Raw genomic sequence first — 25,904 nt, 5'->3', positions numbered from 1 at the left:
TATTGTGCTCAATGGAGCTCTCTTACAGGAAGATACATACAGGACTGCAGGCTTATTCAGTGCAAAAATTCCAGTGAAAAGCCCAAGTTTTCTTCCCCTTTGTGTTTTGGAATCCAAAATTCCAACATATGAGTGGTGCATACTTATAGAACAGAGGACTACAGTAATAGATGCAAATGCAAATAGAAAAGGGGGAATTTATTTCACTGAATAGAACACCAAAACATGCCAAAGGGATAAGCCTGATGCTGACAGTGGATAATAACAGACCACACATACCTGCCACTATTCCTGGTTCTTTTGCAAGAGCTACATACATTTCTACACATACTTCTACAAAGAAAAAGAAAAACAGGACCCAGTCTTGCTTCTACAGCAGGGCTGGGAAATCTGTGGGCCTCCAGATGTTGCCAGATTCCCTGACCATTGGCCATGCTGGCTGGTGCTGATGGGAGACAGAATGCAACAACATCTCGAGGGCCACAGCTTCCACATCCCTGTTCTACAGGAACAGAATAACAGAATTAAACTAAGCCGTGGATTTAGATCTCTCAAAGTCAGTACTTTATCAGGAACAGCAAAGATAAAAATTCTCTTTCCTATAAATTACAGGGGACTCAGGACTGATCATCTGGTATGGAAATACTGGGTCAAGTATGCCAGGGGTAGCCAATGCAGTGCTCTCCAGTGGTTGTTGAACTACAGCTCCCAGCATCCTCTGTAATTGGCTGCACTGGCTGAGGCCAATGGGAGTTGTAGTCCGACAGCATTTAGAAGGCACCACATTGGCTCCCCCAGTGTATGCCATTGGTTTCTTTTGATTTGCAGCAGGGGAAAATGATAGGAAACTAGCACTTGGGTGGCACTTTTTGAGATTAGTCACAATCAAATGCTAGAGGCATTCAGTGCTCCTGAAATCACAATTATTAAATGCCTTATGATGAGGGAGACTCCCTCTAACCTCATCTTGACAGGTGACGTCAAGTCATGAAAGTGTGTGTCAGGGTTTCTGGGAGAAGTGAGGAGATGGCAGAGGAGACGGAAAGCGAGTGGGAGGAGGGAGAGAGAGACGAGGAAGAAGATGACGGAATTCGAAGGGAATCTATGAGCCTAAGCAGTGAGTCAGAGGATTCCCAAAAGGGAGCTAGCATGATCAGGCGAAAAGCAGGAGAAGAGAGAAGCTGTGAAAAGTCAGGAAAGGAGGGGAGAAAGCCCAGTGAAGCACAGACGCTGTCAGAGGGGTCTCAGCCGGAACGGAGTAAAGGGGGTGGAGTTGTCAGCCTCTCGGAGGGAGGAGGAACAGGAGAAAACAGAGAGAGGGGGTTGGAGCAAGGTGTTCAGCCGGAAAGGGTAGAGAGTGGAACAGGGGGCAGTATAGAGGACGAAGGAAAGGTCAAAAGCAACGTACGCGCGCCAAGTTCAAGCATAGAGGCGCGCGGAAGTGGGGAAAGCTCAGAGGAGGAGCCCGGCCCCAAAGCCAGAAGGAGGGGGCAGGAGGCGGCAGAGGATTCAGCCTCAGGCGAATCCCGGAAGGAGAGAACCCAGGGGGGCAGAAAGACCCTGCGGAAAAGAAAGGAGAGGAAGAGGTGGTCTAGAGCCAGGCTATTAAGTTGGTGTGGAGGAGGGGAGGAGTCAGAGGGGGACTTCAGCGGTCTAACGTGACAGACGTACAGCCACAATGCTGAACTGTGAAAGAAGCAACTATCATCAATAAACTTTTCCTGTAAGTAAACTATAATGGAGTAAGGTCTCTCGTGAGCTGGGACCCACCTGGGTGGCTGCGACAGAAAGTCCCCCTCTCTCTGAAAGCAAAAATTTTTTTTTGCGAAGCTCACGAACGGAGCAGCCATGAGTGCTGAGGAACAGCTGGCTGCACTCCGGGATCAGATTACCACTCTCACAACGGCAGTCATTGCTTCGCAGAAGAAGAATGCTGACTTGGAGAAAGCGTGCCAGGATTTGCAAGCAAGGTGGGAAAATGCGGACAAGGCGGGGACCCCGGGCTCCAGAGCGGAGGGCATTGCGCTTGGAAGGAGGGGGGGTGCCCTAGTTTCGCATTTTAATGGCAACTTGCAAGACTATCCCAACTTCAGGGCAGATGTCGTGTATGCACTGCATTTACTCCGTCATGATTTTAGAGATGAGGAGGAGAGAGTGGGATTTATTGTTTCGCACCTGCATGGGGAAGCCAGGGCTTGGCTACGCAATCTGTGGCGCGAAGATGGACCAGCCCGTCGCAATGCAGATGCGTTTATCAAAGCGATGGATGCTTGTTTTCAATCCTCTGTGGATAAGGACATTGCGCGCCGGCAGATGCACGGGCTGAGGCAGGGGAAAGCCACTGTACGCCAATATCATTCTAAATTTTTTGCATTGCTCACCGCCTTAGATTGGCCGAAGGACAGTCTACCGGTCAGGGATCTTTTTTGGGAGGGATTGAGCCCCTCCGTCAAGGATGAGATCGCAAGGGGGGACAGACCCCAGACCCTGGAAGACGTGGTGCAACGGGCTTTGGCTATAGGAATTCGACATGAGGGACGTCCGTGGCACGAGGAGGGGGGGCCCCAAGCGCGCGCGCAAGCAAAAACTCTCCCTTTTGTGCACAGGGATTTCAGCCGTGCGCACCCCTCACCAATGGGGACGGAAGCCGAAGAGCCAATGGAGATTGGTGGTGCTAGGGCTCAAAAGCCATCCCAGAGCCCCATCCCTGCTGCAGCCAAAGCGAAGCCTCCTAGAGGGACCAGGAAGTGTTACATCTGCGACAGTGCACACCATATGGCGAAAGAGTGCCCCCAGAGGCTCCAGAAGCACACTGCAGCACTGGCAACTGTGACAGCAGAGGTGCAATCAGAGGAGCAGCTTCAGGGAAACTGCAGTGCCTGGCTGGAAGCAGAGCTACTGGGGCTCAGCCAGGCGGATCTGTAGAGAAGTCCCCAGCATCCTTGCAGCGCATGGACCCTTTACCTCCCAAACCAGCAGTTTTACTCACAGCAACACTCCAGCTGCCTGATGGGCGACTTCTCGAGGTTCCAACAACCATCGATTCGGGAAGCAACGCCGATTTCGTGGGATTACACTTCGTCAAGCAGCATAACATAGCGCTCCTGCCTGCAACGACGCCTCTGAACGTGGTCACGGTAGACGGCAGGAAGTTGCTGGGGGGGCAAGTGGTGCAGCAAACCCCTCCCATGATGATGCAAATTGGAGACCATCGAGAGCTTATTAGTTTCAATGTCACCCACTTATCGGACACGCCCATCGTGTTGGGCATGAGTTGGCTGGACAGGCACAGTCCCGCGGTTGCTTGGTACCAGAGGCAGATCACCTTTTGTTCATCGTATTGCGCCCAGAATTGCATCCAAACCGATCAAGGAGGAGAAGCCGAACAGCAGCTGCATCTGCGTATGGTGCAAGCGGTTCCTCACAAGTACGCGGAGTTCTTGGAGGTTTTCTGCGAAAAGGAAGCTGACAAATTGCCGCCTCACAGACCTTACGACTGCGCGATTGACTTAGTGCCTGGCGCGCAGTTGCCAACTGCCAAGCTGTACTCCATGTCGGAAGACGAGCTGCAAGAGCTTCGGGAGTTCATAGAACACAACCTCAAGCGCGGATTCATCCAGGAATCTAAAGCAGCGGGAGGCAGTCCTGTTTTCTTTGTGAAAAAGAAAGACACGCCCCAGAAGAGGCTCATTGTGGACTACCGGTTCATAAACAGACTAACTAAGCCCAAGGCCTTCCCCATGCCCAAAATTGACGACCTTTTGGCTACAGTCAGGAGGGGGAAGATTTTTACCAAGCTGGATTTACGTGGCGCTTACAACCTCATCCGCATCAGGAAGGGCGACGAGTGGAAGACGGCCATGTTCACTCCTTTGGGCACGTACGAATACAGAGTTATGCCCTTCGGTCTACAAAATGGCAGCCATGTTTTCCAAGCATTCATGCATCACGTCCTGGCAGGTCTCCTCTACAAGAAGTGTGTCTGTTTTCTCGACGATATCCTAATTTTCTCGGAATCGCCAGGGGATCACGATAAGGACGTGAAGGAAGTTCTGCAGAGGCTGAAGGAACACAGGCTGTACGCCAAGTTGGAGAAGTGCCAGTTTGATGTGAGAGAGGTAGATTTCCTTGGCTACAAGCTGTCCGACGAGGGACTGGCCATGGACAAGACTAAAGTCCAAGCGCTGTTGGACTGGAAAAGCCCTCGAAATCGGAAGGAGGTCCAGAAGTTCATCGGCTTTGCCAATTTTTATCGCAAGTTTATTAAAGGTTTTGCAAACGCGACGGCGGCAATCACTGACACCCTCAGTTCCAAGAAGAAGAAGTTCGTCTGGACCGAACAAGCAGAGCGATCCTTTCGGAAGCTTAAAAGCCTTTTCGCCTCCGAGGAGCAGCTGCTGCACGTGAATCCTGGCAGGCCCATGCGGGTAGAGACAGATGCATCAGACAGAGCAGTTGGGGCCGTCCTCTTGCAAGAGGATTCGCAAGGCAACTGGAGACCGGGTGCATTCTACTCCCGGAAGCTCAGCAAGACGGAGCGCAACTACACCATATGGGACAGGGAGTTGTTGGCCATTCATGCAGCTTTCAAAGCGTGGCGACACTTCCTGATAGGAGCCAAGCACACGGTGCAGGTCCGCACGGATCACAAGAACTTAGAGTATTGGCGGACGGCTAAATTGCAAACCCAACGACACATGCGCTGGGCGGAATTCTTTGCGGATTTCGATTTTAAAATAGAATACATCCCTGGAGACTCCAATGTTATAGCAGACGCGCTGTCCCGAAAGCCTCAATACCTGGAGGAAGTAGCTCCAATCGCAGCAAAGTACATCTTCGCACCGCAGGCGTGGACGTGCGCTACCATCGCAGTCGACCTGGACGCGGTGCGACGCGCGCTGCAAGAGGATCAGTTTGCACAATCCAAGATGGAGGAGCTCCGCAGAGGGTCGCCTGACAACAATGAGTTTCAGTTGCAGGACGGACTTTTGACTCGCAAGGGCGCCCTTTACGTGCCCACCGACGAGCTTCGCGCCACGGTTTTGCAACAATTGCACGATGCCCCGAGTGCGGGCCATTTCGGCAAAGAGAAGACGATGGAGTTGGTGGCAAGGGACTTTTGGTGGCCCCAGATGAGAGGAGAGGTGGCGGACTACGTAGCCAGGTGCGATATCTGCCAGAGGTCCAAACCAGTGCATCAGAAACAGGCGGGATTGTTAGAACCGCTGGAGACACCGCAGCAACCGTGGGAGAGGGTAGCGTTGGACTTTGTTACAGACCTGCCCAGCTCCAGAGGTAAGACGGCGGTGTTAGTGGTTGTGGACTTGTTCACCAAGATGGCGCACTTCATTCCTTGTGCCAAGGTGGCGACGGCAGAACAGACCGCAAAGCTCTTCATCGATCACGTCTTCAGAGTGCATGGACTACCGCAGTCCGTCTTGTCCGACAGGGGGCGCCAATTTGTTTCCACTTTCTGGCGGAAGCTTCTGGGTATCTTGCACGTCAAGATCAACCTGACGTCGGCGAGGCATCCACAGACCAACGGTCAAGCGGAGAGGGTCAACGCGATCATGCAGCAGTACCTACGGTGTTACGCCAACCAGCGACCCGCGGCGTGGGTGGACCACCTGCCGATGGCTGAGTTCGCCTACAACAACACGAAGCACGCATCCACCGGGGTGACGCCTTTCTTCGCGAACTATGGACGTCATCCCAGAACCTTCCCGAGCTTTACAGCACCTGAAGGGGGGGGACCTCAAAATGCCGACCAGTTTGCAGCAGAGTTGCAAGAGGTGCACGAGGAGCTGCGGAGACATTTGGAGCTGGCAAAGCAGGCGTATAAGGTGCAAGCCGATAAACACAGAAGGGCGGGGGAAGACATTCAGGTTGGGGACTGGGTATGGTTAGCAGCCCACGCGATGCCGGCCAGGTCGTTGGCCAAAAAGAAGTTAGAACACAGGCAGCTAGGACCATATCAAGTTGAGGCTAAGGTCAATCCGGTGGCTTTTCGCCTAGCCCTTCCGGAGGGCTCCAGGGTGCACCCGGTCTTTCATAGGTCGGTGCTCACTCCCTACAAAGCCCCACACAGGTTTCAAGAGTCAGGAGCACCTCCAGAGCCACGTAGAAGGGCGCCTGAGAGAGGGGAGTCGCCAAGACCAGAACCTCTTAATGAGGTCACAGAGATACTGGATTCACGATGGGGGGAGGAGGGAGTTGAATATTTTCTCGCCAGGGAAGGCACTCCAGTCTCTGCAAATAGCTGGGTGCCGGGTTACGCTTTGGACGAACCCCTGTTGAAGGAGGAGTTTCATGCAATTTTTCCGCACAAACCCATGCCCGAGGAGTATTTTGATGATTGGCTTTTCACGCCCACTTTGTCGGGCAGCACGTTCGGGGGTTTCTCCTCGCCCGAGGGCTCTACGCCCAAAACAAGCCCGACCAGGGATCCCCGCCTGGGGGGGGAAGAGACAAACCCTTATTGGTGGGTGGATCAGCCAAGGGAGGTATGGAGTCAGAGGTGGATGATAGGTCCTTGGCGGGCAGCGCCAGGAGAAGCAGTGAGGGAGGAAGAGACTGTGATGCCTTCAGGTGGAGAACCCGAGTTCGAACACACGTATACGGAGCTGCCAGAGGAGAAGATTGACATGGACACCCGGTATCCTGAACCGACCCAGGAAGAACCACATTTCCCTCAACCTGCACCCAGCGACCGGGAGGGGGGAAGGGGGGGTTTCGAGGGGGGGATGGATGTCAGGGTTTCTGGGAGAAGTGAGGAGATGGCAGAGGAGACGGAAAGCGAGTGGGAGGAGGGAGAGAGAGACGAGGAAGAAGATGACGGAATTCGAAGGGAATCTATGAGCCTAAGCAGTGAGTCAGAGGATTCCCAAAAGGGAGCTAGCATGATCAGGCGAAAAGCAGGAGAAGAGAGAAGCTGTGAAAAGTCAGGAAAGGAGGGGAGAAAGCCCAGTGAAGCACAGACGCTGTCAGAGGGGTCTCAGCCGGAACGGAGTAAAGGAGGTGGAGTTGTCAGCCTCTCGGAGGGAGGAGGAACAGGAGAAAACAGAGAGAGGGGGTTGGAGCAAGGTGTTCAGCCGGAAAGGGTAGAGAGTGGAACAGGGGGCAGTATAGAGGACGAAGGAAAGGTCAAAAGCAACGTACGCGCGCCAAGTTCAAGCATAGAGGCGCGCGGAAGTGGGGAAAGCTCAGAGGAGGAGCCCGGCCCCAAAGCCAGAAGGAGGGGGCAGGAGGCGGCAGAGGATTCAGCCTCAGGCGAATCCCGGAAGGAGAGAACCCAGGGGGGCAGAAAGACCCTGCGGAAAAGAAAGGAGAGGAAGAGGTGGTCTAGAGCCAGGCTATTAAGTTGGTGTGGAGGAGGGGAGGAGTCAGAGGGGGACTTCAGCGGTCTAACGTGACAGACGTACAGCCACAATGCTGAACTGTGAAAGAAGCAACTATCATCAATAAACTTTTCCTGTAAGTAAACTATAATGGAGTAAGGTCTCTCGTGAGCTGGGACCCACCTGGGTGGCTGTGACAGTGTGTTATGCAACAGCTATGTGAAATTTCGCTACCTTTATTGGAATTGCTTCCTGCAACCTGAATTTCACTGCTCTGAAGAGGGAAACTACTTGGAAGTGAATGTATCTAACACGGCATGTTGTGCACAAGCAAGTTCAGAACTGCAGAAAAATTTAACTGCAGGCTATTCCTTCCAAGTTCACCTTGCAAATCCAGCCTACCCTTGATCTAAAAATAAATAAATCTGAGAATGCACATTTGAGCAGCGTTCTGGTTTCTTTTAATCAATTACACATGAATCTGTCCACAGAGTTTTCACATTGCAACTGCCCCACCTGCAATAAGCTGCACACTGATGGGGGGTATAACCAGGCTAGGAAATACACAAACACCATATGTATTCCCCTTTAAAAAAAGATGTCCCCAAATGCACTCTATCATGTAAAACAATAAAATCAATAAATAAATTGACATATTGATCAATACTGCATTCCATATTTAAGAGATCCATTCCTACCTCTTACAAGATCAACATCTATGAGATCTGGCTTTACATGCCCAGTTTTCTTTGGCTTGTTTCTCAAACCCTGTAATATGCAAATAATATTGGATTATTATTATTATTACTACAATTAAAGGAAAAACACTTTTCATATGAGCAGGGGCCAGTAACGGTGGTGAACTTAAAGTTATCAGGTTTTCATCTCCTGAACTGAGCACTATTTCCTATTTGAAATCTACTTTTAAGAAAGATTCCAATTTGCCATGTATCTCTACTAATTAAAAATACAAGTATATTGCTGATGCAAATACAAAGGTATAATGAAAATTACTGTCTTTATTATATTTCCCAGAACACCTAAAGGAGTTAATCAAGTTCAATTATGCAGCCACATACGAACACACACATGCTTGCCAGAGTTAGTAAATACTTACTTTGACATCTATTTCATTTTGCCTTTAATTTTCAAAGAAACATATCCACTAGACTTTGAAATTCAAATTGTGGTACAAGAATAGATGTAAACTTATTACAGGCCTCTTCCTAAGTGTTTGAAGTTTGTCTTTCTGAGAGACAAAACGTACATCATGAAACTTCCAAGCTAAAACTTGTGTAAATTTACAGGCTAAGAGAAAACTAAAAAAAAATAAAAATCAGAACACACCACAGTATTAAGTATTTGTTTCTAAAGTAAGGATCTAAAATAAGTTTCTAAATTAACTTGTCACTTCGGAGAAAAATATCAGAACGTCCAATATACTGAGGACAAAATTTACTATTCATCCTGCTTTAGAGAGATTTCTATTTGCATCTCTGTCAACCTATCTGCTACCTATCGAAAGCATGGCAAAACCTGGTATCAGATCACACTGACCCTTCTGAACTACTCAGTAGCCCCCCTGGCCCATCTCAAACTCTACAATTGCTTATAGCACACATGGACAACTTTTCAGTAGCAGCCTTCAACATCCTCTTTACTGACAGGTTCTGTCCTACACTGACATTCTCCAGAGCTGGTGCTAGATACATGGCTCTGAATATCACTTTGTCCATCTCGTAATCTTCAGCTGCACCCTGAATCACATGCAACAGGAGAGACCACTTATTTTAATCCTGTTCATACTCTGCTAGAAGCTGTTAAGTATCATATGCATTTTCCTCTTATGGAAAACACACACTGGAATTTAGCTTAAATGCTAAATATTAATTAATTAGCTTAAATACATAATAGATGCTAGACAGACAGATAGATAGATAGATAGATAGATAGATAGATAGATAGATAGATAGATCCCTGAACGATGTGGCTCAGTAGCCACAATACGACCAAATTCCAACATACAGATGCATCTAAAATGGACAGCTATGTTCACAATACTCATAGTGGAGGCCTGTAGCCAAAGAATTGGCAAGTATTTTTAAATCAGTATGTGAATCATAGGATTGCCAAATCACAATACTCTAGAGATATTAGAAGCCACAACCAGTAGGATTTGCCTGTCAGGTTCTAGAAGAGCTATCAAACCTATACCCATGGTCCACAATCCCAAGCTTGTCCATTCCCCTCCGGCACTGTTCTAATATTAAGTTTTGCTTCAGTCCTTACATAATCCTCAGCTATTTCTTACTGTAGCCTCATGTCTTCCTTTGTTTCCTCACATTGTGTTTTACATTAACACCTACTTTGTCTTCTTGTTTCCCTTCATCTATCTCTTGGCTAGTGTCCTAGCACTGCACTATGGGACATGGAGAGGACACTATATAGATTTTCCTGACTGGAAAGACTGGCTTTTCTTCAGAGCACTATCTCAGTCTCTGTCTCCTCTGCTCATTTAACAAAGATTTATTCACCACTCCTTCCCTTTAGGTTCCTGTTTTTTAGTCTCCAGGTCTTCTAGCTTTCTGATTTCCTGGGATGTGTTCAGCCTGCCCCACAAAGCTACAAATCAGTGTTCTAAACTCCAATTGTTCTAGGCGCATTTTGTGACAGGGAATTTCATTAGAGTGAGCAGTTTCTGAGCTCTGGGCGCAGTACTGTGTCTAAGATTTCAGATTAAAACTGTGGAGTGGAAGGAATAGAGGACCTTTCTCTGCCTCCCCACTTCCAGCTACTCTCTGAAGACTGGAATAGTGAAGAATACTGGATAAGAGACCCTCTTAAGCAGGGGTCAGCAACCTTTTTCAGCTGAGGGCTGGTCCACCGTCCCTCAGACCATGTGGTGGGCCGGACTATATGGGGGGGGGGCTGTGAACGAATTCCTATGCCCCACAAATAACCCAGAGATGCATTTTAAATAAAAGGACACATTCCACTCATGTAAAAACACGCTGATTCCCAGACTGTCCACGGGCCAGATTGAGAAGGCAATTGGGCCGCATCCGGCCCACAGGCCTTAGGTTGCCTGCCCCTGCTCTTAAGAATATTAGGGGGGTGGGCAGGGGAAGGACCTAGACCATGTGAAAAATCAACATATTTTTGCTGCAGTTCATTAATTTTCAGCTTTGTATTCTTGTTATAAAAAAGCACACCTAGACATTCCGTTGTTGTGCCCATAACCTAGGTTTAAGGTGCCATTTAGCTCCTATCTTTCATATCTCAGTTTCTAACACTGCTACAAATACCTCTAAGAAACTTAACACTAACCAAACTGGACAACACCCACTTCCCAAAGATGGTCACTTAGCACCAACTTTGAAGTGCTTTTTGTATCAGGTGGAATTTTTACCTTTTAGATTTGTGTTTGCTTGGGCATTTTAATCCTGTGTAACTCTGCATTTTGTTTGAACTTCTATTCTATAGAGCCCCTTATGTAGTTGAAGAGCAGGATAGAAATGGTTCACTAAACAAAATTAAAACTTTCTTTTCCCTCACAGAGCTGGGCCTGCAAACACTGACAACATTGTTCCCTGAACAGTTTGGATCTTACAGCATTCCAGGCTATCAGATCAGCTCAACTAATCAATGTCGAAAGCTTCACTGCTGCAACCACAATAGATTATAGATCTGCCAAGAGAATGTAGAGCTCCAGTTAAAAGGAAATTGAGAAGGTAGTTACAGACACTTGGAAGTTGTTTGCAATGATAACAGGGCTTCAAGTTAAACATACACCACTTATTAGATAAGGCAAGTTCAAACAATTATCTCTTAAACTTCAGACTAAATGAGACTATAAAAGACAAGATTACTTCTTGTAAAACTATTAAAACATGAACACACACACGCACACCCAAGCAAGAAGTCTGGCAAACCAAACATAGGTTGACAATAAGAAAGCCAAGAAGGAACTTTATGAGCAACTTCATAGTGATGTAAAAATGAATAACACTGGTAGCAGGGTAGCAAACATGCTGTACAATGGAGACATCAGACCAAAATAAATAAATGGAGTACTAAAGGAGACAGGAAAACTGCAGAAAATCTTAATGAAGCTGAAGCATACAAACTCATGAGACATTATTTTATGGCAGAACAAAAATATACATGTTAAATACTGTAGTGGTAAGAGGACACAGAATGTATAACAAGCCATCTATGATGGTTGCATTTTGCAAACATAGCAGTCATAATCCAGGAGGGTAGGTTATTTCATCAACCAGAAGCTGAGTAACACATAGGAAGCAGAGAATATAAGTAAACTTATTTATCTGGCATCTGGGAGCAGAGGCATACTGTGGGCCTTTCTACTTGCTGTGTTTTACCTATGGAAATTCTGTAATAGTTGTTGTGTTATTCAAATAACAGCACAGTTTTCAGGTAACTCGAAACCAAACAATGGTTCAGTGTGAACAAGCAAACAAACATGCAGGTTCTTGGATGGTGGCCAAGCTTCTCCCACAGTCCTGCTGCTGCTGCTGCCATACCACTCAGAACTAAACTTTGGTTGGGCTTAATGTTACGTCAAATCCAAATCTTGATAAAAAGTGAGAATCTTCCCCTTCTTTTTGCCCAAAGGAAAACTTGATCCCATACAGTGGTGCCCCGCAAGATGAACGCCTCGCAAGACGGAAAACCCGCTAGACGAAAGGGTTTTCCATTTTGGAGGCACTTCGCTAAACGAATTTCTCTATGGGGTTGCTTCGCAAGACGAAAAAATCTTGCGAGTTCCCACGGTTTCCCCCCCCCCGCTTTTTTCCGCCCTTTCCCTAAGCGCTAAGCCGCTTATCAGCTGTTCCGCTGATAAGCCACTTCTCAGCTGATCGCTAAAAGCCGCTAGACCGCTAATAGCGCTAATCCGCTAAGCTGTCAATGGGCTTGCTTCGCAAGACGAAAAAACCGCTAGACGAAGAGAATCACGGAACGGATTAATTTCGTCTTGCGAGGCACCACTGTACTGCGAGTGATGAACTCATTATGAATCTATGGGATTTAATACTTCAAATCATTCCCAGTTTCAGCTGCTGAGAAACCTTTAGAAGAGTTTCCAGGTCACCCAAATATGGCACAACTCAAAAGAAGAGCAACAGAGTAGCCAAGTTTGCAGATGACCACTATTAAAAATTGTAAAAATCCCAAATTACCACAAGCTTCAAAAGGATATTTCCAAACTGGGTGAATGGACCACATATGAGATCCAACAAAAGCAAAGAACAGAATTATGTGCATGAGAATTAAAGCCTAATTTCACATATGTGCTGATGCGGTCTGAACTGACTACCAACAACCCCAGAAACATCCTGGGCCATAGTGGAAAATTCACTAAATCTGTTAGTGCTACTGCAGTAAAAGAAGTTAGTGTTGAGAATGGTTAGGAAAGGGATAGAAAGAGAAAACAAATAACTGATGTGATTAGAGACTTGTATCCAAAGAACATTTTTAATTAGGAAGTATACAAATCATAATAAAGAACAAAATAAAAACAGCCAATAACCTCATTTTAAAAACTGACAACATGCACAAATGTAGAATTTTGTGCATAGTTCCAGCTGCCTCATGTAAAAATGAGAAGGTACAGACAACTTTATTGCTGCTTCACTGTACTTATTCTATAGGTCCATTCAATTGTTCTCTTTTAATGCTTGTCTGTTTTAAACTCACTCTAATGTTTTTATTATACTTTCAGGTGTTATTCTGTAAGCTACATTCCGGCTTAAACAAATGAGCAACTGAAATGATAAGAGGATTGAAGTGTTTCCTCTGTAAAGGAAGACAAAAGTTTAAATTTGGAAAAGGATTATCGAGCAGAACCACTGGTTCTCACAAGGTGTAGCAGGAGAAGATGGCAAGTGTGCCAAGAAGATTCAAGGACTGTCAATATTATATTTTAAGAATGATACATGTTCCTATGTAGCTGCATTGTTTTATACTTTCTGGATATCCCATGATAATATTATAAAATAGCACTGCTAGGCTAAGTTATTTCTTTTTATTTTCCAATGCATTACTTATCAATTTTTTAAAATGGTGTGGTGTGAACAAATTTTTATTCTGAAAAGTGTGGCCCAGAGAACGAAGTATGAGAACCACTGCTATATATATTTATAAAATTATTTGTATTGCCTGTATAAAATTATTCATCCTCTGTCCAATGTTATAAGAGTTTAAAATGATGTATTTAGGACAAACAAAAGTAGCTGTATTCTATTGCACTGGATAAAACTTACAGAATTCATTGCCAGAAAATGTTGCCATCGACATCAGCAGATATATATATAGGCACAAAAACTAAAAATTAAGCCTTCAAGTTCAGGCAGTTTGTAATCTTCCTAAGGGCATCTGGTAAGCCAATGACGGAGGCAGAGTGCTTGACCAGATGGACCTTGGCTTGTTCTTAGGAGCTCCAATGAGATCTAAGAGTACATCAGTAGAAATCTCAATGACATCAACTGGCCTATTTTGAAAAATTCTGGTGTGTACAGTACTTTGTTAGTGAGTCATACTGCCCCTGTAAACCATGAAAGTACTTGCTCACTGCCCACTGCTTCAATATCCCCTCCCAGCACTACTACTGTGTGTTCGTTCTTCTGTCAGGAAAAAGAAGTGGTGTACATGCAGCAGGCACAGCACTCTGTCAGTCTTATCTCACTCCTCCATCTCTCTTCCTGACAGAGGAGATAACGCAGGTAGCATACACAACAACCTTATCGCTCAGCTGTGTTTTCCCAGCTGATGAAACACAGCCAGCCTCACAACTGAATGAAATGCATGCAGGTAGGCAGCAGCAGGAGGAACCACCAGGCAAGTGCATTTTCCACCTGGTTACTTGCACTGAGACAACAGTTTCAAGGCGAGAAGCGTGTTACAAAGTTATCTGCTACTGTCTGTTTGAAAGGACTCTCACTAGTTGCAGAGTTTCGTGGAACAAACCACGCGATTCCCAATAGTTAGCTCATAGCACTCAAGCCAACAGAAGCTTGATTTTAACCTTTTTCAAGTGCAGCACATTCAGAGCTGTAATCTAATGGTTGTTTTCCATTTCATTTCTGGAAAATGAAAAGGTGCTGTTTCGGATGGTAATGATATACAAAAATATGGAACCACAATAGATGGCCAGAAGGTATAATATCATATCAAAGGAAGCAGGGGTTTATTATAATCCCAGCATTACAGTTTCTTGTCTCTTTAGAAGAGTGGGTGAATCCTTAAATGAACCAAACAAGGTAGCCCTATGAATGTCTATTCAGAAACAAGTCCCACTGAGCTTAATGGGACTTAATTCCAGGCTAAAGTGTAGGATCACAGCCTAATTGTTTTAAATGGAAAACAGAAGTGATGCTAAAGCATTTAGATGCTTTTGAAGTAGTTACTTATTCATCAGATACTTGAAGGCTTTTGTTAGTCACACTAAGATGCAGAGACACAGTTAATCTACAAAAGCTGTTTTGTTTAACACAAATTTCCATAATCAAGTACTTACCAATTTAATAAACTGTTCAAAACAATGACAGGATGAAAAATGAGGAAAAGTAAACTGGAACTATAAAGGTAACCATGTGATAGTCAGTGATATCTGACCAAAAAGCATGTAAAATATGAAGGGAATTATCTGTGATATAGCACAAGGCAGCTTAGTGCAACATAACTAAAAACACCCCAATATTATTTTTAAGCGCTGTAACTGGGAGTTCCCCAAGTAAAAGATCTATCCTAGCTGTTTCCTTTAAGGAGGCTCCTCCACATAAAAACTGACATCTACACCAAATAGTTTTGATGCAAGTGAGAGACAAACCCTAGCCAAGATTCCATAATCTAAAGAGTTCCTAAAATGTCCTCTCCCACCCTAACTCTTGTACCAGTTTTTTTTTCCCATTTCAGTAGAACTTATTTAAAGTTTAACCCACCCACCACAAAAAACTGCAGATTGGTAAGGATTACCATTACTATCACTACATGATAGCAAAAGAATTCACAAATGCTATTAAAATAATTCACAAATGTAACATCCTTTGCCCTGGGGGGGGGGGACAGCACACACCTGTGAAATAATAAAGTCTTATCAAAATAAATTATAAATTACAATATATCCCTGATTTTCAAACTATATACATGAGAACTATGTGCTTTATTGTGCTTTCTCAATGACAATATAAATAACAGAGGACAAGCTTCTCAAAAACCTCCCTGCTGCTTAATGACTTTCCCCTACAATACACATTTGAGGGGGACATTGGACAAATTCTTGAGTACACATAGCTGTCATAGGACAAGAACTAGCCCAAAGACACCTTGCTCACACCCTGCACCCAAAAAGTGCACCCCAGAATCCTCTGCACAGGACTTGTGCAGCAAATTAAATGATTTGGAGTGAGCCTGTTGAGGATATGAAGTTTGACATTCAGTACCATAAAACAATAAAAATAAAGCTAAACTTTACCTTGATTTCTCTTTGTTCTACAGATTTTTCCCATATCTGCTGGTCATATGCCCCAATCTAAACAGGAAAGAGGAAAGTCTACATTAAAATGAGACCATTCACAGTATAATCAGAAACAACACCCGCACACCCTCACCACACTTAAAGTCTCCAAGAAAGCATGTGGATCCAAGGCTATTGCCAGAAGTGTTTCCGCCAGTGGTAGCCACTGTAGTGCTCCAGAACAGGGCAATCCAGAGGCAAGGCACAGCCAGCTATGGGTCATCTGGATCCTAAACCATTTCCTGGAGGTGGGACAAGGAAAAAACAATACAAGCACCCCCACTTTTGGCCCTGGACAATAGGAGTCAGCAGGGCTTTAGAAGTCGTGACTTCTGCCCCAGTGCTCCCAGATACTGCTTAGGACTGTCTGACAAAAAAAAGCTACTTTTCTCTCAGAATCTGCTTATATCACTTTCAAGAATGGTTCTCAATAGGCCTGCATGTGAAAATACCAAATCAGAATCTACATAACATATCAACAACTGCTACATTCGCAGGATACTAGATTTCTGTGAGGCCCTGTACGTAGTTTGCGCTACATGGACAACCCATTTGATCAGTTACTATTCCTGTCTGCATGCTTAGATAAGGACCATGCCCGGGTGTCAAATATTAGGCAGAGAGGCTCCAAACTTTCAGCTGTAGTAGATTTTATTAGAATAAAAACCAAAAAATCAGGTTGCACTCAGGATGTCAACGGAAATGTTAAGAAGCTATTCAGACATAAGCATGGCATTTCAACCACAAACCTTAAGATCTTACACACACACCAGCAATACATTTGAACCTGATAAAACATGATTTGCATAAACCATAGTTTACCTATGCATACTGTCATGTGTGATTCTTGTTTGTGGGCAAAGTATAGCTTGCCATTAGCCTGGAAAATGGGAGAAATTAATCACTACACATAAGAGCCTGAGGCCTGTAGTTATAATATTAAACTGTGAACTAACTTTATGCTTGAACAGCCTCAAAGAGAAAAACAACCACAGCTTAGCTTCATTTTATAAAGTGGCTACTGACTTTCAGAAGAAGATTTGCAGTGTATGTTCCTTTAAATAATTCTTTGCCCCAATATTATTTTCCTGGTTTTGCTATAGATTTAAATATTCTCTTCAAACACCCTTTCCTCCCATTTCAGACTTTTGATGTTTGTTTGTTTTTATTTACCTCGTTTTTGTCTTTTCAGCCATGCCACACTGAACTGTCATCACTTCCTCCACTAGTGGACTCAATTGGCGTGCGCCAACAAAAAGGGAACCAAAACAGAGCACTGAGAAACAAGCAGATCAGTATGCTGGGGAGAGTGTGGTGCTCTGCTTGGTTTACAGCAGGCATAGGCAAACTCAGCCCTCCAGATGTTTTGGGACTACAACTCCCATCATCCCTAGCTAACAGGACCAGTTGTCAGGGATGGTGTTAGTTGCCTGGTTTACAGCTTATATTATTGTGGGAGGTCGGCATAACTTGCCAGCAGCTGCTCAAGTGGAGTGAGGATACACAACATCTGTTGAAGGTGCCACTTGTTTCAGAGCACTGATCAAACTTGACCACAATGCTGTTTGTTTCATTATGTTGTTGCGGTGAGAGTGTTGCACTTAAGAGTAGAGAGAACTGGTCAAAGCCCCACACAGAACTTGAGCCACTTACTATGTTTTGGCCTAATCTAACTCACATGAAGTTCATAATCATCCCTGCATGTATGCTTTCCTCAGGGAGGCAGGATATAAATGTAAAAGATAAATAAAATACATTTCTAAAGGAAATATGCTTTCAAGAACAGATGACTTTTGCATGGACATCAAAGTCGTACTTTTCTGAAAATTACACAAAACACAGCTCTAACATTATTTCAAGAAGCCTCTTCTTTCCCATAAAAGTTTCAGCTATTTAAAAGTCAACCACATTTTAAGCCTCTTCTTGGTGGCTAAACCTGGTTTTGCCAAATATTCTGCCTACTTATACTCTATTCGTAGATACAGTTGAAAGTGTGTAATGAATCCAACACTCAGTGAAACAATTCCTATCTGTCAGGCCTCTAAAAAGGATCAGAAGATGTTTTGTATAGCAGGCCCTAACATAACCCTCAAGGTTAGAGCAAACCTTCGGAAAATCCAAGTGTTATGTACTACAACAAGGACAAATATATTTGAATAAAACAGGCTATATTTTCTAAGCATACCTACAGCTGTATACACCTTCCAAAGTAGTTTACTCACCTCAGACTAAGCCCCATTGAAGTCAATGTGACATCCTTCTGAACAGATATGTACATGATTCACTAACAATGCAAAGCCTGCTTCAAAAAACTGAACTACTCTTGAGATTTCTTTCTGTCTGACTCTCTTCCCTCAGACATATTGTTCATAACCAGAGTTATGACTACCATGACACTTTTAGCTGTATTTAATAAGCACTGATACTTCTGAAGTGTCGCTAAGTAGCTCAGCATTCATTGTTTAATAAAAAAAAGCTGAAGACTACAAACATTTGATCTCCTAGGATACTTGTGCTGCAATCTTAAACTCACTATTTATATTATTTTATTTAATCTCTTAGACACCCAATGTCGCTCATGACTATGAAGTAAGTTACTAGGAACTTGATTTATTTTTAAGCAAACATGTTTAAGACTGCATTGTCGAGAGGTCAAATGTTCACCTTAAGATTTCAAAGCATTTCCCTAACAACACACCCTCAGAAACAGCCTCCTACATTTTTCTCACTAGATCTCCCTGGCCCTGCATCACAGGGAAACCCCTGGCTCTGTTGTTCAGTTCTGTTTACAGGGAGGAGAAAATGAAGGGATATACTATAAACAGTCGTAAGTCACATAATAGAGGGACGCGGGTGGCGCTGTGGTCTAAACCACTGAGCCTAGGGCTTGCCAATCGGAAGGTCAGCGATTCGAATCCCCACAATGGGGTGAGCTCCCATTGCTTGGTCCGTGCTCCTGCCAACCTAGCAGTTCGAAAGCATGTCAAAGTGCAAGTAGATAAATAGGTACCACTCCGGCGGGAAGGTAAATGGTGTTTCTTTGCGCTGCTCTGGTTCACCAGAAGCAACTTAGTCATGCTGGCCACATGACCCGGAAGCTGTACGCCGGCTCCCTCGGCCAATAAAACGAGATGAGCGCCGCAACCCCAGAGTTGTCCGCGACTGGACCTAACAGTCAGGGGTCCCTTAACCTTTAAGTTTCCTAATATGCCATCCACGGTATATAATTATAAGCCAGATGAAAGAACACTAATATGCTGAGAGGGAATACTGGAGACAAACTAAAGCTAAAGAAATAAAATAAGATGAGTTGAAAATGTTGTTATGTGGTCATGGGTCAGTTGAATGAATGGAGGGTAGTATCTGGTTCCCATATAACCTTGAAAAATCCAAGGAGGTTCTGTTTTCATTTGAATATATAATCATCCCAATTTCACGGCTGCAGATGGAAAACACAACAGCAGTTCAAAAACAACACACAGAGTGGAGCTACAACAATGGTCTTTTCTGTCAGCATGATTAAGTCTATTTTTTAGGCTCACCTCCAGGATTTTTTGAGCCTTGAGTATGAGACAACTTTAGACCATTTGGCCCTGCCTGTCTCTGCTTGGCTTCAGGACTGAGTGTGACTGCATGAACGCCACTAGCCAGTGATATGAAACATTAAACAAGGTCAGGAACGCAGATGGCACAAAGCAGAAAACTTTCCTCTTGTGGGGGAAGTGATGGGAGAAGTGTAGCTTACTGCAAACGTCTTACACGAAATAAAATGTGTGGCTTGCAAAGCTGAAGATACTGTTCTTTTTTTTAAGAGAGGCTGAAGAGAACAAGCAATTCAATCAATAACTGACAAGTGGAGTCATATCTTTTAAAGATGATAGGAGTACTATACAACCTAAAGGTTCATAGGATTTTTATGTAATTTTTTTTTTGGGGGGGACAAGGTAAGGAAAAGGAAGTGAGGGAGCTTGCTAGCACTAAAGATACAGGGAGGACTTTATTATGAACCGCCAGGAAGCCTCCTAACCTCTTACCATGGTTCACTGAAAATTTAACAGTTGCCACTGCCATTATGTCACTGAGAGAATGCTCACGTTCCAGTACATATGTGATAATTGCCAAACTGAATGAGTAAAATTTATTACAACGATTTAGTCATCACACCAGCCCTTTACCACAACAGGAAACTAAGTATGATAAACTACAAATCTATTATGTATTGCTGCTCTGTCAAAAGGAATGATCGCATGTTCAACACATGCTTGTCAGGTACAATGTATAGTTGTGGATGAACAGGAATAGGCTTATTCAATCCAATAGCTTCAGAGCTTATACACTGCTTTTTCAAGTATATTTCTGACTTGCTTTAATTTGCATGCTGACGGTCCAGAAGGATACCATGGTTGATAGTATCAAAAGCCAGTGAGAGTTCCAGCAGAACCAGAAAATAGCTTTCATCTCTATCCCTAGCCTGCAGGAGATCATTGACCAGTACAACCCGGGCAGTTTAAATCTTCGTCATTCATTCAGATTGTTCAGATTCTCAAAACTCAAAACTCATCTACATGATGGCTACCTTTTGCTGTACTTAGCACATATGCAATTACCATTTTGTTAACATTCCAATTTCCCCACATTAACCTAAACTGGACCAATTCCGAACTGCTCCTGAAACTGTTACTAAACCAATGCTAGCCTGAACCAGAGCTGCAATTAGCAGTTGAAACTACAAGGAAATCAAAACAAGAAAATTAAATGGCTTGGCTTCCTCTTTTGAAGGAGAAATTATTTGATGCAACAAAATTCTGAAAAAGGATATAAACATACAGGGCACTATTAGATGTCAAATTTCTGCTGCTAAACCATAATTTAATGTGACCAAACAAGCGGCAGCAAATCTAGGGCTTGTATATCTTCTTCTCCTGCATGAGGCATGGCTATAAAGAGTTCAGAAGCCTTTGCTTCTGAATTTGTTCAATTATGTGATCCAAAACGTTAACTCTGGTTTATTTGACACAAGCCAATGCCAAACCATGGTTTAACTTGCGCCCCACCCCTGGGGCTAAATTTAAACCAAAAAGGTTTTACATATGACAATTACAAAGGTGACATATTATTAAGATGTTAAGATGACTACTGCTAAGTGAGAAAGCCATGCTCTGTAAATCTGTTTATTTCCTAATTCATGATTCATGCCTAAACAATCCCACTGATCATCCATTTGTGCCTAACAGGCAAAACTCCAATGAACCAGACTAAAAGGATTTGTTTCTAGAATAGCAAACTAGCTGCTGGTAACTGAGGAAAACAAACAGCTGAATTCTGATCACGCCCACTTTCAGGCCGCCTTGATTAACAAAACTTCCTTTGAAGAGAATGTTGCATCTTGGAGGTTTGAAAGCTTTGAAAAGAATGAGAAAAAGGCTACATATTACAAACAAAGGCAGAACAGCACTGTAGCACAATATAGAAAAACTGTACATTTGATCTTTAGTCCAACAACTTGAGCAAAAACCTGTGACACAAAACTTCCATTAAACAAGTGACCATGGCACGTTTCTGTCTTCTCAAAGAAAAAGCCTGACAATGGCCGTTTTGGAGCATAAAGCTAAGAACTATCGTCTAGTTCTGGGGTGCCAACAGAGTGCTCATGGGCACAATGGTTCTGCTGAGTTTATCCTGTTGCTGCAAAGCAACCTAGTGCCCCCCCCCCTCCACACACTGCCATCTTCTTTGTGATGTGATGTGGGTGGTTGCTTTTTTTCTCCTTTGAAAAGTATATAGCACTGAAGGAAGGCATTGGAAGAATGACTCTCCCTTCCTCTTTTGACTCTATGTGCTTTTCAAGGGTCAGATGGGGAGCTGAGCAGCTGAACAGAAAGGAGGATGACTGAAAGGAAACATGGAAAAGAAGGGAGGGCAGGAGGAAAAGGGGAGGGCAAGCCTTCCAGCTTGCAGGATGTCCTTCATTTTTTCCTTTGCGCGCGCGCGCACACACACACACACACATTGGGTACAATATGATGGATCCTCTTCAAATTGCTTAATTTATAAATCGTGTCAACTCCCGCCCCCTGCTGAAAATATTACTATATATAAATTAACTGGGACGTGGTGATAAGAACTATTAGTATGCACACACCTTTCTCTACATTATTATCTTCCTGTGTTTGAGTGCTCTGACTCTCAACAAATTCTGAAAGCAAGCAAGCAAGCAAACAAACAAACAAACAAACAATAGTGAAACTTCAAATATTACAAATAGTTGTGCAAATTACTTTAATTAGCATAAAATACCCAACTGTGAAACATGGGGATCATAGTCACAGAATTCTGGATTTGCTGAAGAAAGCCAACGACCTGCTAGTATCATAACTGATTCCCTAATTCTTCAGGTTTCACATAAAATCTGGAGGGACTCATTTGGAATGGTCATTTTGCTGTGATCTTTCTTACAACATCACAAAATGTCTCTCAAATTAACCCAATGCAGACAAATTAAGTATGGCACAGTGCAAGGATCACTGCTTTAAAAATTATATCTACTGATTCATTCTTCCCCATTACTGTCCTGTGGAAAGAAAAATGTGTATTCTTTCCAAGACTAAACTTGAGCTTTGTGACAGACACCGATATTCACTTTAAGCATAGGCTGTGATAGTATCAACTTGTAGTCCAATATTCACGAAGCCCAGTGTTTCTAATAGAAACAATAAATATTTCAGAAGACATTTATAATTCATGTCCAAGAGGACGACCATCCTCCAAGATGATAGCCCCAGTATAAATATTGTTTTAATCAACCTGGCAATATTATAATGGCCCTTTCTTAAAATATTTTAAGCAATAGAAAAATGTAAGCAAGATTTAAGCAGTATTAATTCTGCAATGCATATTTAGCCTCTTAATTGGGAAGGAAAGCCCAGGTGAAGTGACAGTAGATGTACTTCTGGGTGAACTTCCAAATAAAACTACAGTTTAAGGAATTAATATCACTGTATTAAAAACATTAACAACTATTGTATATAAAAGTTAAATTTGGAATGTTCACATGGCTGGTCTAAAAGTAAAGGTCAAGTCACTCGTATGTAGAAATCTATTTTCAGCAGTATTATATCCTTTAAAACCATTTCTGTTTTTATAAATTCCATGTCTTTTAAATCACAAAGTGATTACACTACAGTTTTAGCTGAACCATCAAAAGGTATGACATCTGAAGGCAGCCCTGCATAAAGGGAAGCTTTTAAATGTTTTATTATGCTTTTATTATGCTTTTATATATGTTGGAAGCCACCCAGAATGGCTGGGGCAACCCAGTTAGACGGGTGGGGGTACAAATATTAAATTATCATCATCACCATCATGCACTAAAAAGTAGTAACAGCATCAGCAAATATCTGTTGCAATTGTTTTCAGTAAATTGTTGCTCATTCCAACACAAGAATGTTTTATACAGTGCATTTCTGAGCACAATTCAAAGTGTTGGCGCTGACCTTTAAGGCCCTAAACGGCCTTGGCCCAGTATACCTGAAGAAGCGTCTCCACCACCATTGCTTAGCCCAGACACTGAGGTCCTCCTCCAAGTGTCTTCTGCTGGTTCTCTCACTGCGAGAAATGAAGTTACAGGGAACCAGGCAGAGGGCCTTCTTGGTAGTGGCACCCTCCCTTCAGATGTCAAGGAGATAAAGAACTATACAACTTTTAGAAGACATCTATCTAAAGGCAGCCCTGTATTGGGAGTTTTTAATGTTTGGTGCTTTATTGTGTTTTATATATTCTGTAAACTGCTCAGAGTGGCTGTGGAAACTCAGTCAGATAGGTGGGGCATAAATAATAAAATTATCGTTATTGTTATTGTTATTGTTGTTATATGTGCAAGTCCCACTTTCCAAATACAATGCATTCCTAGCAAATCGTTCGTTAGGCAAGTATTTGCATAGTGAGTTGATGATTTCCATTGTTTTCTATGTGAACATTTCCAATCCATGATTTGCCCATTCTCTCTGCAGCCAATCAGCAACAGCAAAACAAAGGAAATACTGATTTGCCAATTCTCTCCTGCTCCCCGATTTGTCTGTTATCTTTCCCTCCCTCCATGGTTTTTGCCTGAAATGGCTGGTACTGACCAGCAAAACAAAAACAACTAAGGTAGTGAAAACTGTTCAAATATCTGAATCAGCTGTTCATGTAGAGAGGTTAGGGTATAATTCCTTGTGTTCAGATAACAGATTTCAGGTAACAAGTGTTCCAACAGGGGGACCTGTGTGTACATAGGAGCATTCCATGCAATTGGGCATATAGATAAAGAAATAGGTTAAACTCTTGTTAAGATTGCTCCTTTCACATCATAGGCCTAATCAGAGAAGTGAATGGAACTCTGCTCATGCAATGGGACTTTTTCCTGGCTCCTCATCACCACAGTCTCCTGTTCCCCAAAAAACCATTCTTGAGGGTCAAGGGATCTACTAAAATGACACTGTGTGTTGCAGAAGCAGGGCAGGGAAGTTGGGAGAATTTGGTAGACTTCCTTTGTACAAATGCCTTTCAACTCACACAAGATACTTTTAGATCCAAGTCACAATAAATTGAATTCCTAAGGAAGTCAAATGTACATTGGGGTGTATCCACAAATGCAAGCACGCAAGTCCTTACTTAACATCCACTCACCTTAAGTAATGCTCAATAACCTTAACATGAGTCAACATTATGGAATACTTGGTGATGACTAAGAGGCGGCTCAGCTCCTTAACATGTTTTTAAAAAACTTGTCTTTGTACTGCCTTTCTAAAAACTCAAAAGCAGAAATTGTGTAAAATTTTATGACTTTCCCTCCCCTTCTGTGTTTACCTTAATTACACCAAGCAGAAGAGTGGTGCAAACGACGACGACAACAACAACCCATATATTTACTATTATTATTCATTAAATTTGTGTGCTGTCCTTCATCTAAAGATCACAGGGACGTTCACAACATAAAAATAAAAAATGAGAACACTTATTTTTAAAATCTCTGTTTCCTTCCATGCAAAATGCAATGCAATGCTTAGTATCATTGTTGGAGTTCAATGGGGCAACCATCTACCTTTTGCTAACTTCCTGATTCTCTGTGATCCATTCCAACCTAAAAAAAGAAAATGCGGTGGCACTGTTCTTTTGTTTTGATCTGCCCCTCTCATGACTCAAGGGGCAAACATGTGTTCTCAGATAATCCTCACCCTTGAGGAGGCTTAAACAGTTGGTTGTTGAGGTTTGAGAACTCACAAAGATTTATAAGCAGGAAACATCAAAATGTTTGGTATGCTGCATTTTAAAGCTCCAGGACACTCCTAATTGTGCCATGTTCTACAGCAATGGTTGTCATCAATCACATTTATTGCTTAGACCTGCTAGTCTACCCTTGGGCTACAACGTTCATGAAGACAATGTGATAAACTAAATATGCACATCTGTTCCCATCACCTCCCTTCCTTGTAGCACAATTCCTCTGAGAAAGCTGTAAATCGCTGCTAGTCATGATAACTATATATTAACTCTCCAGGATCAGAGGTATCATACCCCTGACTGCTAGTTGCTGGGAGAAGACCACTGCTTATGTTCTGCTGCTGGGCTTCTGAGAAGCATCTGATGTGATGATCACAGCTTCAGTGAGAACTCACTGCCTTTAGTATAGACAACACTAGAGATGTGCTACCTATATGAGTTATTTGCTCACAGATGTAACAGATGCATTATCACCTTAGAATAATCTTGCTTCGTACTCATGAAAAGTTATTTCAGTTACAAAAAGAGAGGATAAAATCTTAGCTTATTTATCACTGATTTTTCCGTTGCGTTTCCCCACATACCGTACAAAAGTGTCCACATTTAAGCTTTAAATATATTTTGGCCCCCTCCAAGACCAACTGTGTAGAGAACCAGTTTCTAATTAAATAAAGTGGCTGCCACTCATGAAATCTTAATGTAAGACAAAGACATACACAAAATATTTTTATATAACCAAACTGCAATAAAGATTAAACAGTTCAGCTCTT

At 43.3% G+C, this 25,904-nt stretch overlaps 1 protein-coding gene across 6 annotated transcripts in view; it reads right to left on the bottom strand.

Moving 5' to 3' along the window:
* Positions 1 to 25,904, bottom strand: part of PHTF2 (putative homeodomain transcription factor 2) — a 71,949-nt gene that overhangs the window by 30,405 nt on the left and 15,640 nt on the right. For 5 of the 6 annotated variants that reach the window (XM_081879128.1, XM_081879129.1, XM_081879131.1 and 2 more), the window contains 3 exons: positions 15,832 to 15,888; positions 14,875 to 14,934; positions 8,036 to 8,105 (listed from right to left, as the gene is read on the bottom strand). In XM_081879128.1, coding sequence (XP_081735254.1) covers positions 8,036 to 8,105; positions 14,875 to 14,934; positions 15,832 to 15,888 — 187 coding nt within the window. The remainder of the gene's footprint in view (positions 1 to 8,035; positions 8,106 to 14,874; positions 14,935 to 15,831; positions 15,889 to 25,904) is intronic. The other variant, XM_081879132.1, reaches the window with a different exon arrangement.

The sequence above is a fragment of the Podarcis erhardii genome, assembly GCF_964252035.2.
Source record: "Podarcis erhardii genome assembly, chromosome: 10".
NCBI classification, from domain to species: Eukaryota; Metazoa; Chordata; class Lepidosauria; order Squamata; family Lacertidae; genus Podarcis; species Podarcis erhardii.
This window is presented reverse-complemented; position numbering and strand designations above follow the sequence as displayed.